Below are 16,685 nucleotides of genomic sequence, written 5' to 3'. Positions count from 1 at the left end.
AATATGAAAAAAGCATATAAGAATTATATTATTTTACACTTCCCACTGTATGTAAGAATTTGAGATTTCAGTAGATCTGCTGGTTGAGTAAGATTCTTTTTAGCTTCACAGCATTGTAGGAACATCATCACGAGTTAAAATAAGAATTTTTGTCAGTCCCACCACTGAAATTATTGCTGAACCTCTCTCCCTCCTTAACATCTTGTGCCATTTTAAAATACCTCCATTTTTTGTGGTCACCTGTATGACCTCCAGAGAGAGGATAAAGAAGGAGCAGATCTCTTCTTTATGTGTTCTCCTCCTCCCCTACTGCATTCCTCTTCACTGTGGCTTATGGCTTCCTATCTCTTGGAAGCTCCACAAAATAGCCAGATAGATTGATTTCCCTTTACCAATATGGCCTGTTCTTATTAATATGTGGATAATATGTATTTTTTAAATATAATTAAATGTCCCAAACTATGTTAAATGGGCTGGGTGAAGCCTGCAGAAGTGAGATCTAACGTCTCTTAGTGTTAACCATACAAACTTAAGACACATGCTTCCATATCAGCATATTCATGGGACACGACTCTCACTATTTCTTTCATTGTGTAAGACCTTTGGTTTCTTTTCTTCTGTTTTTTCCATCTTTCTTGCAGGGGTTTCTAAAGAAAAACTTTACCAGGAAAACTTTCTGTAGCTCTCTCTAAAAATAGTGTACTATACATAGTGTCTGGTTTTGTAAACCTTTAAAAAACTACATTGGAAAGGTAGAATTACATTGAATAGTTTCTGGAATGCCTGGCAGTACTCTCTCAAAAGTATTTTCTAGCAAAAGTTTAGCATTGTTCTGCCCTTGCATTTTTATGCCTACCTTTTAATGAACTTGAACAATGGTTGCAATGTTCAGCAGCTGCAGACTCACTCCAGGATCTTTTTATTATCCATCCCCCATCCTTTTAAGATTAAGGAGTAACAGATGTCCAACCATAGTTATGCCAACCCACTCTACTACCTACAAGTGCACCAACCACTCTACTCTTAATCCTCTCTCTACGTTAACATCCCTTCACTGAGGAATGGAGGGACCATGTTAAAGCTTTGCATGAGCAGATGAGTCTATGCCAGATTCACCCGCTGCTGGTCAGGGTCATTCCTGAGCCTGACTGTCACTGATTACCTGACTACCTAAATTAAATGCTATTGGAAAACTATAGACGGGTGTTGTTAATAATTCAGATACATATTTTTACTGTATGATGTTGGTTGTGTTATGAAGGTCTTTCATGCTAATGTTGCAACACACTATTTCTGGCCTATTGAAGCATCGCCTTGATGAGTTGTCCTGGTTTTTTTGTTGGATGCTGTAGAGATGAGAAATAAATGGCAATGCAAGCTACATTGATTCTGGATTAACTGTGTAAAATAAATAAATGTATATATATATTTGAAGGAAGGACTGCGTTCTCATCCTGAAATTTTGCACAGCCTCCATCAATAAATTGTGTCTCACAATTTATGTTGCATTTACCCTGAGAGCACCAATTCATTACCATTGCATCTGGTTTTTGTTTAGGGAATGCAGGTATCCAACTTACCAACTGATTTGCCTTGGGTCATACAAGAGCATAAAAAAAGCCTATGGTTTTCTCCAGTCCCACATGAGCAGAGTGAGCCCTCTTCCTCATGGTGCAGGTGCAGATACCTGCTTCCCAAGGTGGGAAGCTCCTGAAGCCAAACTACAACATCAGCATTTTTTTTTTTTTTGCCAAAAGAAGATCCAGTAAAGGCCAGGTTGAATCTTTGGGCCATACTACTTATTTTTGGAACCTCTCAGACTAATCCATAGTTATTTTATAAAAATACATATCCATTTCTTAGGACTTTACAAATTGAGTTATTTGAGGAAAAAGCAGACATTTTTATGTTTCTGAAAAGTTTATGTGAATTTGGGAAAGGGCTATATTTAAAAAATGGAACACTTGTTAATTATTTAATGCCCTTCAACACTTTATACCTTAAAGACTCTTTAACTCATAGAAGAGGAAAAGAAACATTAAACCCCTAAACTTTTTTCCCCTGCTCATAATTTAAAATGGCTAAATGGATCATTTTTGAGTATGTGTAATAAAACTCACTCTTAGGCTGAGACACTGTATTTCAGGTTCATACTGAATCCAATTTTTACAGGCAACCTGCTAACCTCTTGGAAAAAAATGGGTAGGTTTATAATGGAAATGCTGATCAGCCTTAATAAAGCAACTCTACCAAATGACACAGTTTCATCTAGTATGTGTACATGCATTATAACTGTATTACTCCCGTACTGTATACTGTGAATGATACGAGAACAAAACAATATAACATCAAGTGCAACAAATATACGTAACAGTGGTGCAAAGATTTAAAATATGAAACAAGGTGGTGAATGTGAGCAAACCTTTTACAGTATAATAGGAATACCATTTTGTAAGCCCTTCTTTCTTTTTGCAGTACAATTAATTACCGAGTTCATTAATTAATGAACATATTAGGGAAAGACACCATTACTGACCGGCGGAGACCTGATATATTACTGAGTCAATAAACTATTGAACATGAAACAGGACCTTTCAGGAGAATTTTTTCCTCATAACCCACAAACACATATATTATTCTTGCACAGTCAGCACTTCTTTGGTGCCCTTATATTTCATATTACTAATTCTTTTAATCATGCATACATACTGCAGTGTTTTATAACCTAGCTAATGAGTAATCAGACAGGTGACATTGGGACTGAGACCCTGAAGTGTCAGGCATAATACAGCAGCTTTTTTTTTTTTTTTCCCTTCGCAAGTTTTTTGTAAGAGGTAGTAGAAGAGCAGATGAGATAGGAGGGAGAGAGGAAGGACTTCTGTGTCTGAAATTTATCAGAGAAATACAGGCTTAAGTGAATAGCTGATATACAAATGGCTTTAGATTGCTACCTGATGCAAATAAATAAATAAATAAATAAACCCAACACATTGAAAGTAACCATGAACTCCTTTAACTGACAACAAACAAAGAATTCAGCCTAGCCAAACTGATGATGATTTTCTTTAAGTTAGTATAGTTGAGGCAATTCTATTCACATGCAGATAGAGTGATGGGGGAAAGGGAGCAGGTGTTTGCCCTTGGCAGCAGCAGGGGCATTGATAAAGCTCCAGTATCTCTGTGGCTATAGGTACCAGGCACCCTTCCCCCACCTTCGCCCCCAAGTAATCATTGATTGCATCTAAATCTATAGAGATATCTTTTCCTGGCAGCTCTGGTAGTTACAGTAGATTGTTAATCTGTGAATGATCAGAATAAGCCTCTCTTGTCTCAGAAATCTCCATGCAAATTACAGCTAAATGCATGCCATAAATTTGTAAGTAGCAGTTTGAAGTGCACAGGTCATCTTCTACACTATTTAAAAACATACATCTGTTGCACTTGGAGAAAAAAAAAAAAGAAAGAAATCTTACTTCATTTACATTTGCTTTTCTCTGGGCCTGGCTGTCCCTTCTTAAAGTAAACCTGCGTAGTTTCAAAATCATTTTAAAGAGAGGTGGGGTGTTAATAAGATATATTATTGAGGCAAAATTTTAATCTCAGTATGGGACTATAGTTTTAGCATCATTGCTTTGAAATCACTTCTTTCTTTTGCTGTGAAATAGGGAAATATATGTGAGTTCGACAAATATAATGGGCTGAAAGGCAAAGGATTATGACCAGATACTGGGGTAATTGATAGATGCATAAGTAAGTTACAGTATGTTTCATGAGGTAGTCCCACTGTTGTATCTCTGTCCTTTCATCCTGTTTTGGGAACACGTCAAACCGTGACTCCTTTCTGATTTAACTGAGTTACATCTTGGGTGAATGTCAACAGGGAAGCTTGAGAATAACCTTTGGGTCTTGTGGGGGGGGAGGGAAGAGAGACCTGTACTCCTCCTTCTTGTGTATTTTTGCCTCCTTGCTTCACTCCTGTTTTTCAGCAAGCCAATACGCTGCTATGGGAAGACATCCCTAGTAACATTGTCCTTCAGGCATTTGATTCTAAATCCGGAAATTTGCTGAACACCTACATAATCCTCCTTTTTCTCTCATAAAGGAAACAGAGACGTTCTTTCAAAGAATTTAGGAATGTGTTCATCTTCATGGAACAACTGAATATGTTATTATTGACTATGCATTTTTGTTGTCATTGCCCAGGCATACTGATGTGTCTTTTTGAAAGCAAATGAATCTTCGCTTAGAAGAATGAAGGAGGCTGCAAATGTTAGGATGTTTTTTTTTTGCTGTGCAGTTAGTTCCTTTCTATCCTATATGACAAACCTGAACAGGGAGGGGAGAAAAACATTAATATGTGTTCTCTTTTTCTCTTTCCAGGCCATCCGCTGTACACTGGTAAATTGCACGTGTGAATGTTTTCAACCAGGGAAGATTAACCTGAGAACCTGTGATCAGTGTAAACATGGCTGGGTGGCACATGGTAAGAAACCTCTGTTCTGGTCTTGCTGTCATGATTCTGTCTTTCTAAAAACCTTTAACTAACAAAGCTGGAGAACGTGCAACAGTCCTGTCTATCAGTATATGCATCTGTGTGCAGTATGCATGTGTGTGCACATGCATGTACCTGCTTTTTTACTATAGCAATGTCTAGGATGGAAAAGAAAACGCCAGTTACCCTGGCCATGGCTACAAGTGCTGGTGGAGTTTAACAGCTTGTGCACAGCTCAAAGAGTGTATTCTGCCTGCAGGAAATAATGCTGTGCTAACAGGTCTCAGCAGAAAGGCAAAAAGTTTATAGGATGTTGCACAGCAGAGCTCATGTTGCAGATCGGCATCAGCCAGCAAGTTGCTGAGCCTGATGGAAATTCAAACATCCTCACGTCAGCCTTTTGTAGCTGGGGTGTCAGAATGAAGCCAGGGTATCTTACTTGGCTCACCAAAAGTGTGCACGTATGATTTGCAAGGTGAACCTCTCTTCCCCATGTGTAAGTAGATGAAGAAAGCGGAGAGAGATCAGAGTATCTCTAGCTCTGACCTAAAGAGAGAAATATATACTAATTGCTTAGAGTTCTCTTTTTATCTGTCTTTTGCTATATTGTGCATTTGGCTTATTTTTTTCTACAAAGTCACTGAGAACTGAGAGAGAGAGGGATCGTGTTCAGCAGAGCCTCCACAGACAAAATTAGAAGGCAAATAAGGAAGACACCTACATTCTAAAATGATTAAATGAGAAAGAGAGGAAAAAGAAAGAAAGACTGCTGTGTTTGGTGAAGAAATTAGTGCCTGAGGTTTCTTCTCACAGTCCAGGCTATTGGCACCTAAGCAAGCATACTCTTCATTCCCCACTTCTGCCAAGCATTCAGTGGGTTGTATTTTATAAATTTCATTTTACTTTGATGCGATCTGGGGTGGGAGTTCAGTTCCTCCCTCCTAACATGCTCGTGATTTCTGTTGGCTTAGTGCACGTCTGTGTGCGGTTGTGCCCGAGCGGGCTGACAAGTGCGAGCACTCAACCAGACCAGACAACAGCGAGCGGGACAGGAGCTTTTAAAACACTCACATACCTGGAGAGGAAGGCACGAGGTTCAGAGCAGTCCTGTGTCCCTTCACAGTGATGTACACAACCTCCCCAGCCGTCCCTCGCAGCAGTGAGCTGGCACTTGGTTGCAAGTTTATAATATACTAGAATCTCTGGGGACACGGATTGTTTTTGTTCCACTTAATTCCCGGCAATGTATCTTCAGAGATGGTGTGGCCACACTCGCTCCTCGCGGAATTTCAGGAGTTGGGGCTCGATGTAGGCATTGCATAGAGCCAGCATCCGCAGGATCCGCTTGTCTGATCCGCAGATAGTGCCGGCTTGTCCAGCTATTTTCCAGGGTGACTCTTCCCACTGAGCAGCAGCAATCAGCAGTCTTGACATTTGGATTCTGGCACACAAGCTTCCCACTTTTTGTTTTCAGCCGTTACTCCTTAGAAGTAATGTGTGGTCAGATTTTTCTGGTAAATTCTTCCTGCGAGGCGGTTGGATTCAAAATCGGAATATGTGAAAGTAATCTGAGATCACTGCAGCGTGCTTGACAGAAATGGCCAAGTCCAAAAAGCTGGAATGAGAATGTGATAACTGGGGTGCACCATCTGCGCCCAAACCTGAGCGCTTCACATTCACAGTAGGAAAACTAAGTACTGCTGCATATTAATGCGGAGTATTTGTTTTACTACAGCACCCAGAAGAGAATGCTCTAGGTTTGTTTTTCTGGATTGGGATTTTTTTTTAGTGTTCTGCTTACTTTTAGCCCCTCCCCACATTTTTTTTAAGATCTTTTTAGTTCTTGGTATAGCTTCATTTAATTCATTTACATTTTCTGGCAGAGCAAGGCCAGTCAGATGGACATTTCATACACATAAGACATTCTAGGCTTATAAATTAGTTCCTAAAGATTGTGATGCATCTGTTTCAGTTGCTGCCCTTAACTGTTTTCCAGAATTTTGAGAGCAATGTTCAGGAGACTGATTAATTCACTGTAGCATAGCACCTGGATTTGAAAATCACAGGATTGAGCTGCTACTCAGAAGTGATTTCCTTTAAACCATTAACAGTGTACTTCTAGAAGTTGTTCCTTGAATGCAAATAGTATTTCCTGCTGCTTTAATTGAAGGATTTTCTTCTGATTTTTATTAATGAATTTCAGCTCAGATCCTTGACACATGAGGTAGTGCTTTGTTGAATGCAATTATCAAAGAATAGGTGTTTCCAAAAGGAAGTACCATGCTTATTCAGTTTTGATAACCTAGAATCATAATTAACTGAATAGTTCAAAAATAGCTTAGAACTGCAGTCTTCTCATGCCTTGCTTGACTGATCTGTGTAGAGTTAATGCATGTTAATAGTTGCCTGTTTAAAATGTTGGAGTTCCTGAGTGAGAAGGAAAGGGCATGCAGCCACCGTGGCATTATTAAACTTAGCAACTATTAGACTATTTTCTTTTTTTCTTGTTTCCATTGTCTTTCTCATGTTTTCCTTCCTTCACCTAAAACGAGCTGTACACGTCTTGAAAGGGAAGGTTTCCTACCAGTTCATTTTTTTTTCTATTTTGAGGTGCCAAAAGTAGGATGTCAATATATGAACAGATTCATCAAAGGAGTTCTTCTGTGGCAAGATAAATGTTTATGTTGGCAGAAGCTCAGTTTATTGAGTTTTGACCCTGTACCTTATGCTATAGTGGTAATCCTACCATCAGGGTTTTTAAGACAGAAGCCAAAAGCTGTACAGAATATAGTGGCTTTCTCTAGTACAGCTATGCTTAGAGAGGAATTGGGTATTTCTAGTGAGAATATCTGGATTTCTAAAGGGATTTGGAGAATTGGAATATTAATTCTTATTTTTTCCAGCTGAAATCTAGTTTTCATATTGTTAGTTTGGATGGAGATTTATTTACTAAAACAATCTTTTTTTTTTTTTTAAATTGGATAAGCCATTTTCTAAGCCTCAAGCAGACACACAGACAATAGTTACCCATTTTTCTTTCCCTTTCTTATGGTTAAGATACTTTATATAGCATGAAAAATAAATCTAGTAAAACCTTAATAGTGGAATTGTGTGGGAAAATACAGGAAACTGCTATTTTGTGTTTTTAAAGAATGTAAAAGCAAGATGACTGAAAAAAAAAGTCAAGACTTTCTTGGTTTCTTTACCTGATATTATTATATTACAAGTAATAGACTTTAAGGAGATAGTCATGACCTTTTACTAGCTTTGGCACAGAAATTCACTTACTCAAAGGTCATAGGAAATAATGAAAAAAAGAAAACCTGTGATCCGCTTTCCCTAGCCAAAATATCTTAGCCTATGAGAAATTATGAAATTCATCAGTAAAGCAGACAGTTGATTTCACTGGCTTTACATTCTGCCTTGTATGCTTGTCATTGATGCAAGAATAAGGATTACTGTGCTACTAGCAGAAATACTTTTATTGTATGTGGTTCAACAGATCAAGAGACCCAATGCAGTATCAATAAGAGATACAGTCTACCCTCGTTTATAACCATTTAGCCCTTAAAAAAAAAAAAAAAAAAAAAGTATGTTAGGATGAAATACAGCATAGTGTGCTAAAACTGTTGGACTCTCATTTTTCTTTAGTAAGCTGAATTGCAGTTATTTTAGTCTTTATAATTATTAAAAGACCACAGTATAACAATTGTATTATTTTTTTCCAAAAACATTGTTGCATTGTTTCAAAGAGAGTCAGAATAGTAAAAGCATTAGTTTCTTATCTTATCCTCAGAGTGGTCACTGGTAAAGCTTAATTAGACATCAAAGACTAGAACCTCCTTTTTAGATATTTTTGGTATATAGTGCATTCTCAAACCACCTGAATTCCACACTATTCCGTCTACTCAGTGAAATGAGGTAGACTGTGAATATTTTGCTGTCTTCCTTGTGCCTTTTTTTTTTTCTTCATCAGAGCAGGCCAATCATCATTCCAATCAGGACATCTCTGAGCTGGGCTCTCCATACTAGTATGCTTTAGTGCCTCTGTCAGGTGCATCTCTGTGTATGGGCTCTTCTTTGGCTGAGGATTGGCCAGGCCTTTTCTCTAGTAACTTCAAGTTACTAGGCCTTTAGGTTTCAATACGATAGGCACTGACTTGTAGCTTGCAGCTCATAGTGCAAATCCATTAGTCCCTCTTGGTTGGGAGGTTGCCATCCAGTGAGCACTCATGCTCGGAAACTCACTCTGTGGGTTTACACTTCCATCCTGGAAGAACGTTTCCTCTTGTCAGTGTTTGAACAGTGCAGGCATTGGCTTGTTGTGAATGAGACCAACACTCAAAGCATCGGCCACGCCACCCGGGGGAGAAGGCGCTATCACAAATTCACACACATGGCATGACGGCTACTTCTTGTTCATTCCAAGTGAATGAGCGGCTGTTTCTATATGGTAATTTGTAGAGTTGTCAGCTGAGACAGTGGTGAAGACAGAGCAGAATAAAGGAAAGACACTAAATAAATAGATAAAGCCAAAAGAAGCGCTGTGGAAAATTCGGAAACGGCATCTTTCCTTACCCTGAAGCTGCTTGGAGGACTTGGTTTAGGAGGAAGATTTAGGCTTTTAATGTGAGCTGCATGGAGCTGAGAGGAGAAGCGAGAGAAGTGCTATGTTGAATTAAAAGTCAACTAAAATTTGTCTCAGTCCAAAGCTATTACGTGAACAAGATCTGGGTTTGCAAAGTCAAAGGTCAACTCCAATTTAAAAGAAAAAAAAAAAGAGCCCTCCATTGTTATATATCTTAGAATCTCTTTAAAAACAGGCAGAACTGCCATGTTTTTCTTTCCTTAGAAATGAAGATAATATAGGAAAAATATTAACAGGGAAAAGGGAAATGTAATCCTATTATTACAATTTTGTGGTAGAATAAATGGGTCATATTATATATATTATATTGTTCCATAGGATTTAAAAGCAAATCACGACCTTAACATGTTTCCTTCTATGCCATTTAGAGTCAGATCTTTAAAATACTTTAAAATGACTTGAGAATGCCATAGATCTCATATTTTCTAGTCACACAGAGATTTTCAGCAAAGAAATCCCTCTAATTTATTGATAACAAAAGTTAGCTCTTCTTGACTCCTAACATAAAATTATTTTAGATCTAGTGTGGCTTTTCCTGTACTGTACTGACAAAATCATTTTAATTCATTATAACTTCCTTATGACCCTGAAGATTGAGGCATATTTTTCAATATTCAGTTGCTTGCAGGAACCTTACCTGATTAACGTTTATTACTGGTAAAACTTCTCTTCATTAAAGTCCCCTTTCTGCTCCTCTTTTCCCTTCCCTTCACCAGTAGCTCCCACAGTGTCCAGCACAGCACAGAGAAGGTGTATGCTGCTATCTTGCAGGTACATCTTAGATAAGTAACTTTGCTACAGAGGTTTAAAAGAGGGAAGTGACAAGAAATAAAACAATACTTGATTGTCCCAAGATCAAATTTAAAGGACTTCCCTCTCCATCCTCGTATTCAGTCAAGAGTGTAGCTCTCATGTAGGCTGTCATCCTTAGGTTACCTCCTGTAAGAGATCTGCAGGCGGTAACATTTGTGGGTTGGCCCTCGTACCTCCTGTCTTCCCTGGATGCCCTCATACCTCTGGTCTTCCCTGGATTTCCTTGGGGGTGTCCTTCAATCCATTCGGATTCAAATCTTTTCTCTCTTCTTCCCTGTTACCAACAGGACATCTTCATGCTTATCTCAGCCAGGAGGAAGAGGTTAGACCTTCCTCCCATGGCACCGTTAGCTCATAGTCCTAGTTGTGAAAGAGCTAGTATACCTTGGTCAGGTGAGATTATCCTTGACCAGAGAGTAAGTAAAGTCAGCTTAAAAACCGCTCCAGTGAGGGCTGAGCCTACAACTGTTCATTACCTGGTGGTGAAATATAATATCCTTTTCTGCTGGTTTGCACTATGTTTATATCCCAAAGTAAAATCTTTTCTCATTATGAGCACTTTACTGTACAAAAAAACTCTGCACAAGTCACACAGAGTAATACCATCAGCTCATTAGCAATTCTCATTTGAAAACAGGCATCCTTGCAGTCAAATTGCTTTGTATGGGTAACAAATTTGCAGGTGACTCTTCTCAACCCTGGCTTGGAAGAATACACTGTCATTTATTTATACTTGCAGAAAGGCTCTTTGTACCAAAGCAGAATTCCTTCTCCTGCTGTGAATCCCAATGCCTGTCTGCATGACTGGAGGGCATCATGTCCTCTTGCTGCGTATACCTGTGTTCACTACCTTGCTGTTGATGTATGTTACAAGAAAGTGGCTCTAAAAATAAGCAGTACTATTAAAAAAGATTTGCCACTGTTTCTACTTCAGTACCCTGTTTTTTGAGCAGTTTTTATAATGTTGATATGTTAAATTCTGTGTATATGTTAGGCTGACCTGGTAGATAAAAAGGTAGGGGCAACTTGCTTCCCACAATGGAACCTCATTTTGCGAACAAAACACAAATTTAATGACTACAGGAAAAAAATATCTGCCTTTTCTCACTCAGTTCCTGGTAATATAAACTGATACAGTACCATGGTCCAAAACTTAATTGTACATTTCTGTTGCTGACTTACTTTTTGTGATATTGTTCTCGAGTGCCTTGATTTTCCAGTGATACAATAGTAACTTTTATAGGTATGGCCTACCTTGACTAGATATAAAATGTCCAGAAAGGTTTAGACTCAGGGTATTACAGAAGTGCAAGGTATTGTTATGTGGTATCCATCATTATTTAAGTTCCATTTTACAAAGAAGACTTCATCCCATTTAACATACCCAGTAACGTGAGATCAAGCTCTGGGACAACCAATCCTTCTTTTTAAGGAGAGAACCCATTATGGAAAAGAATTGCTTTACTATGTACAAAGTGGAGCAAAGGCCAAAAAAAAAAAAAAAAAGGCACTGAGAGGAATTATGCTTATACTAGCATTACTCTTTTCAGATAGAATGAGGCTCCGTTTTGGAAAGGCAGGCAATGAATTCGTTTAACTTGTCCCCTTACATGTGCTGTTAGGAAGTTTATTACATGGCAAAGCTTGAGCAGCAGAGTGTCTGGAGCTTCCTGCTAGATTCCTAAATCAATAGAGTAAATTCTATGGGACCTGCAAACACAAATCACTAGCAGATTTCTATGGCAGCAATTGCGGGCTTATCTAACGTGGACTCATAGCTCCCCAGGATGACTAGGTGATGGTACCTGCTTACTTTGTCTCCTTTTAACACCTATGCTGCTGCACATGAATTGCTGTGATGTGCTAACCACTTTATCATTTTATTACACTTTATTACATCATAAATTTTTATATCTTCTTAACGATCCTACAAGAAGCTTAATTGTTTATAGGAACATCTTAATTAAGTAGAGTTCACTAGGTTAAGCAGGACACAAATTGAAAGAGTTATATATGAAACAAACCCTACTACTCCATTCAGTATAGCTTCAGAAGGTTAAAATGGGATTTGATTGCAAGAATAAAAATTCCATATTGCTATCAGATGTTACAGAGCAACGATAATACCATGGATAACTTGACTTCTCCTTTCTATTTTGCAAATGTGAAACTCACTGGATGGGAAAACCATAACTTTTTTTTTTTCACATACTAGGAAGAACTTTGACTTGAGTTGTAGCAATATGAGGAAACCTCCAGATTAATTTAGCAGACAACAGCACTACTTTATTATCCCATTTCCATCTGGATTTTAGAAATATAAAAGATAATACAAGAAACATATAACATGAGTCTCAAAGATTTCTCTAATTATAATTGATTACAGTCAAATTTGCTGAAGTATATTTAACAGGAGCTGTGTCAAATGGTCACAGTACATGAACTTTATGGCAATCTCTAATAAGCGTCTTGTTTAGTTGCTGAGGGGTAGAAAAGATTGATGTGGTGAAGGGTAGATCTAGCTGTTTGGCCCAATATTCCAATGGTCTGAACTTCTTCAGATGTCAGCACTGTTAGGGCAGAAAGTTTTCCTGGGAAAACTGAGGTGGTTTAGCACATGTGGAAAAGCATTTCATAGGCTTGTGCCAGAGCTACGCTGAGATTTATACACCATCATGGTATCAGCTTGCCCTTACGAAATGCCTCCACAAAGCAGCATTTTTCTTCTTCATTCAAACAGAGCAATCTTATTAGGTGGGCAATGCCTATTTCATTTTCATTACAATTTTCAAGGCTACCTAAAAGATGGTATAGGTTACCTAGAGAAGTGATAGAAACTTCCCCGCTGAAAATATTTGAGAGTCATTTTAACAGGGCTCTAGATTACCTAATCTAAGGCTCCGCTCTCAACAGAAGGCTTCACAAGATGATCTGCACTGGCCCTGCCAACCTCAACTTTTCTGTGAGTCTATGGGAACCACTTAACTGAATTTGAGTACATTAGGATTAAGATGGAGGTCATCCAAATTCAGACCACCAATCCAGGACTCATGAATGTGCTTCTGTCTTGCTTTTTGTAGTATGTCAACCAGATGGTATTAATCACATTGCAAAACGTATGGGCTCCAATTTCACCACTAATAAGGGGAGAGAACAGCTTTAAGAATGGGTCAGTGGCTGATAGAAGGAGGTTGTAGACTTTTGAAAACAAGGAGATAGGAAAGCTGGAAGGTGGATGACTAGCTAATAGGGTGTGTTATATTAATTTAGTGTCTTCCATTATAAACGGTAGGTTTCAACAGTGACAGCGTCATTCCATGAGCTACAGAGCAGCAAGATCAGGGCTGCTCTGTGAGGGGAACTGAGCCAGGAGATAAGGGTGGCCCCAGCACAATGACAGGCCAGAGTCCTCCAAGGACAGAACAAGGTAGCAGAAATGGGGGCTTGTAACAGGATACATCAGTTGCTCCAGACACAGCAAACAGTGGATCAAGTCCAGGGTCCACCGAGGGGCTCCAGCTAGCAACAAAAAGAGACACGTCCAGAGGCAGGAGAGAAGACAAGATCATGCTGTGGGTCTAAGGGACATCCAGGAGACATGACTCTCTGGGCACTCACAGGGACTGAAGGCCACAGTCTGAGCTTCAATAGGGGACCTGGATCCATAGTTTGGGGGCATAAGGTGGTCACTTCCTGGATCTGTGGTCTGAGGATGCAAGGTGGTATCTCCAGGGAAGTGGCTAGGACAGTTAAGGCCTGTTGGTGCACCCGGCTGGGAGACCATGGGCTGATCAGCGATTGCTGTCTCTATCACAAGTGACAAGTTATATTAACACACAGCTGTACCCTGGGTTCTTGTTTCATTCAGCTGCATGTGCTTCTCCATCAGGGTCATCACCATGGCTGAAGTCTTCCTTTAGGCAGCCACAGGTCCACGCACTACAAGGTGATAGGGCTGAAATCCTGCAGCAGACCAGAGGTTCCCTCTCTTACTGTCACAGTCCCTATAGTAAGGGCACTCCTCCTTTTTATTTAAGCATTGGGCCCAAGCACCAAGTGTCTCTCCGAAATGTTTTTCTGAGACCTCAGAATGAGGGTCCCTTACTGCTTGTTCCTTTGAACACATTAGAAATCAACAAAAAAGAGGGAAAAATGCTTTATTTATTTATTTATTTAAAGTGCAATTACATGTTTTAAACACACTGCATAGTCAAGGTTAGTTCTGAGCTTCATTTCATAGGCAATAAATTAGGGAAAGGCCCCCCATTTATTCACATTCTCCACTATTGAAGAAAAGTTTTGTATATTAAAAAGAAAAAAAAAAAGAAAAACATAAAAGAAAACACCTGTTTGGCTTGCAGGAATTGGCCAGAGAGACTGCCTTTCCTGACAGGCCAAAAGCGACCAGCACAGGGCCCCTTTAAAAAAAGAGTCAGGATTTTTTTTTCCCCCTATTTCATGTGAGCATTGGCAGAAACTCTGACAAGCAGTTCTTCATATTTTATTATGTTCTTGTCTGGCAGAATCTCTGTCAGGCAAAAACCTTGTCAGCGGAAAACCTGTCGTAGGATCAGAGGAGACAAAAACAGGTGTCACAGAGGCAGTCAAAACTGAAGGAAAAAAAAGATTAGGCTAAAGAGAGAAAGGCAGACAATTACATTAATGCCATTGCTTTTATCTTATAGATGTGTGTTATTATCTCGGGGTGCTGAGTGCGCAATTGCCTCAAAGAAAAGTAGACAGGAGACAAGGGGAAACTTGATAGTTATTAACTGAAGAGGCAGTGTGTCAAAGCTGGATGGGGTTCAAAGTTTTGCAAAGGGATAAAAAAAAATTGCAGACAGCAAGCAACGTCTGTGAACAAACTGTGGTTCTGCTTTCGGCTACATAAACCTAGTAGCAATCTAAATGTTTCAACTTGGAATCAGATCATAGAGAGAAAATTAATGAAAGATTTAATTCAGACATTTTTTAATAACATTTATTTTGTGTACATGCAACTGAAGTGCTTTTTTTTTTTTTGATCTGTTATAAAAATGTTGTTAGAGCATGAGGCATGGTGAGGCATGAAGACATTTATCAGTTTAGTTTGTGTGTTGTTTGGGTTTGAAACACCTATTATCAACACACTTTTAATTTTAAAATGCTATTAAGAAACCTTTTACTAAGTGTGAACATCTGTATATGCAAGCTGCAAATTAGGAGATCACATATGTGTCCCTCTGTCAGGGACTAAATACATTTGGCAAATGGTTTCCATTATTAGCTTTTAAATACTGTAAAAGTAGGATGGAAAAGTTGTTTTTACTTATGAATCAGAATACACTTCCTCTCCTTCCATGACCTTTTAGAATCTGCATGGTCTTAGTGAGCATTTCTCCTCAATCTGGATTAAATTGTGACAAGTAGGAAGACAGGAGTGAAATGCAGATAGCCAAAGGATGCCGTATTGTAGGTGGTATTTATGCCCAGACTCATTCAGGATGTTCACCCACGCATATAAATGTTGAAGTCTTTCCCTCTCTATGCCCAAGCAAGGGGATGAGTGGGATAGTTTCCCAGATCATTAAAATAGTCAAGCCACTCCATAGACAGTGGCAAGCTTTCTTGTCCATGGTCACCTATAAAGCATGATGTTTTTCAAGAGTAATTTCTTTTCACCTATAAAGTGCACCACATTACACCATGTGGCAGGTGGTATTAAAAATGCATCCCAAGAGAGGATAGCTCAGACCACCTCTTACAACTGCAGTAGTTTGCCTATCCCTCCAGCAAATTAGTCATTCGTAGGCTACCTTCTGTTCTTGAAAGGGTTTGTTAGTTCTTTTTCTGTGAAGTAGAAAAAGTAGAAGAAAAAGCGTGAACACTGAAAAATATGAAGCTGTTCTTGTTCACTGTTAATGAACAGTGAGCTACAGTGCCCCATATTGCCATTAATGATAATATATCTGTTTTACCATGCTGTGCATGTTGTCATTGCAACAGTATTATAGAATCTTTTATGTTCTTTTTGTATATTTAATCTTTCTCTTAATCTGTTCTCTTGCTTCTGACAGTGTCCCATATATTTATATAAAGGATATCTGAAAAGTTACTGAATTAGTGTTACATTTCATTTCTGGTTACAGAATACTGAAAAATTATTTTTGGTTTTCATATTGGTCCCTATCAAATCTGGTAATCTGTAAGGAGAACAATGTTTTCAAAATTATGTTTTGGTGTTTGCGTATGTGCATGCACTCAGGCTATGTGCTTTTCTGCTAGAAAATAGGTTAGAGAGCTGTCAAGAAAAGCAGAATGTAGGGAGGCCAAGATTGAGAACTGAAATGGAAGCAGATCCCTGATAATCAGTAATCTGACATTGCAACCTACTGTCTCTCTTCTGTGCTGTTCTCAGATATGCAGCCAAGCAGATCAACTGAGAATAATGATTTTCACTAGACCTGTTTTTTTCTGTCTCTGGAATACTAAATATTATAAAAGATCAGGAAATTAGTAACTAATATGTTTAATTACAACTCTGGTTGCACTAAAAGTAGCGTATGTAAGACACTTTTATATGTAATAGGCAAAAAAATATTTTGCCTATTTAAATAAACACTATGAATGCTTTAGAATGTAAAACTAATTACTGAATACTTATATTTCTGACAGTTAGTGTCTGTTTATGAACAGAAATATTAAAGACAAAATTCCACTCCCAAAACAAAGTTTTTGATTTGGCTGATACTG

General features: G+C 38.6%; 1 protein-coding gene across 1 annotated transcript in view; it reads left to right on the top strand.

Annotated features, from left to right (window-relative positions):
• BNC2 (basonuclin zinc finger protein 2) overlaps positions 1–16,685 on the top strand; it is a 320,822-nt gene that overhangs the window by 201,836 nt on the left and 102,301 nt on the right. Inside the window, exon 3 of the mRNA XM_088532024.1 lies at positions 4,381–4,483. Coding sequence (XP_088388150.1) covers positions 4,381–4,483 — 103 coding nt within the window. The remainder of the gene's footprint in view (positions 1–4,380; positions 4,484–16,685) is intronic.

This window comes from Tinamus guttatus, unplaced genomic scaffold, assembly GCF_059628265.1.
Source record: "Tinamus guttatus ecotype Peru unplaced genomic scaffold, ASM5962826v1 Tinamus_guttatus_pri_ptg000450l, whole genome shotgun sequence".
Classification (NCBI taxonomy): Eukaryota; Metazoa; Chordata; class Aves; order Tinamiformes; family Tinamidae; genus Tinamus; species Tinamus guttatus.
Note: the sequence above shows the minus strand (reverse complement) of the source record. Positions and strands in the feature narration are given on the sequence as shown.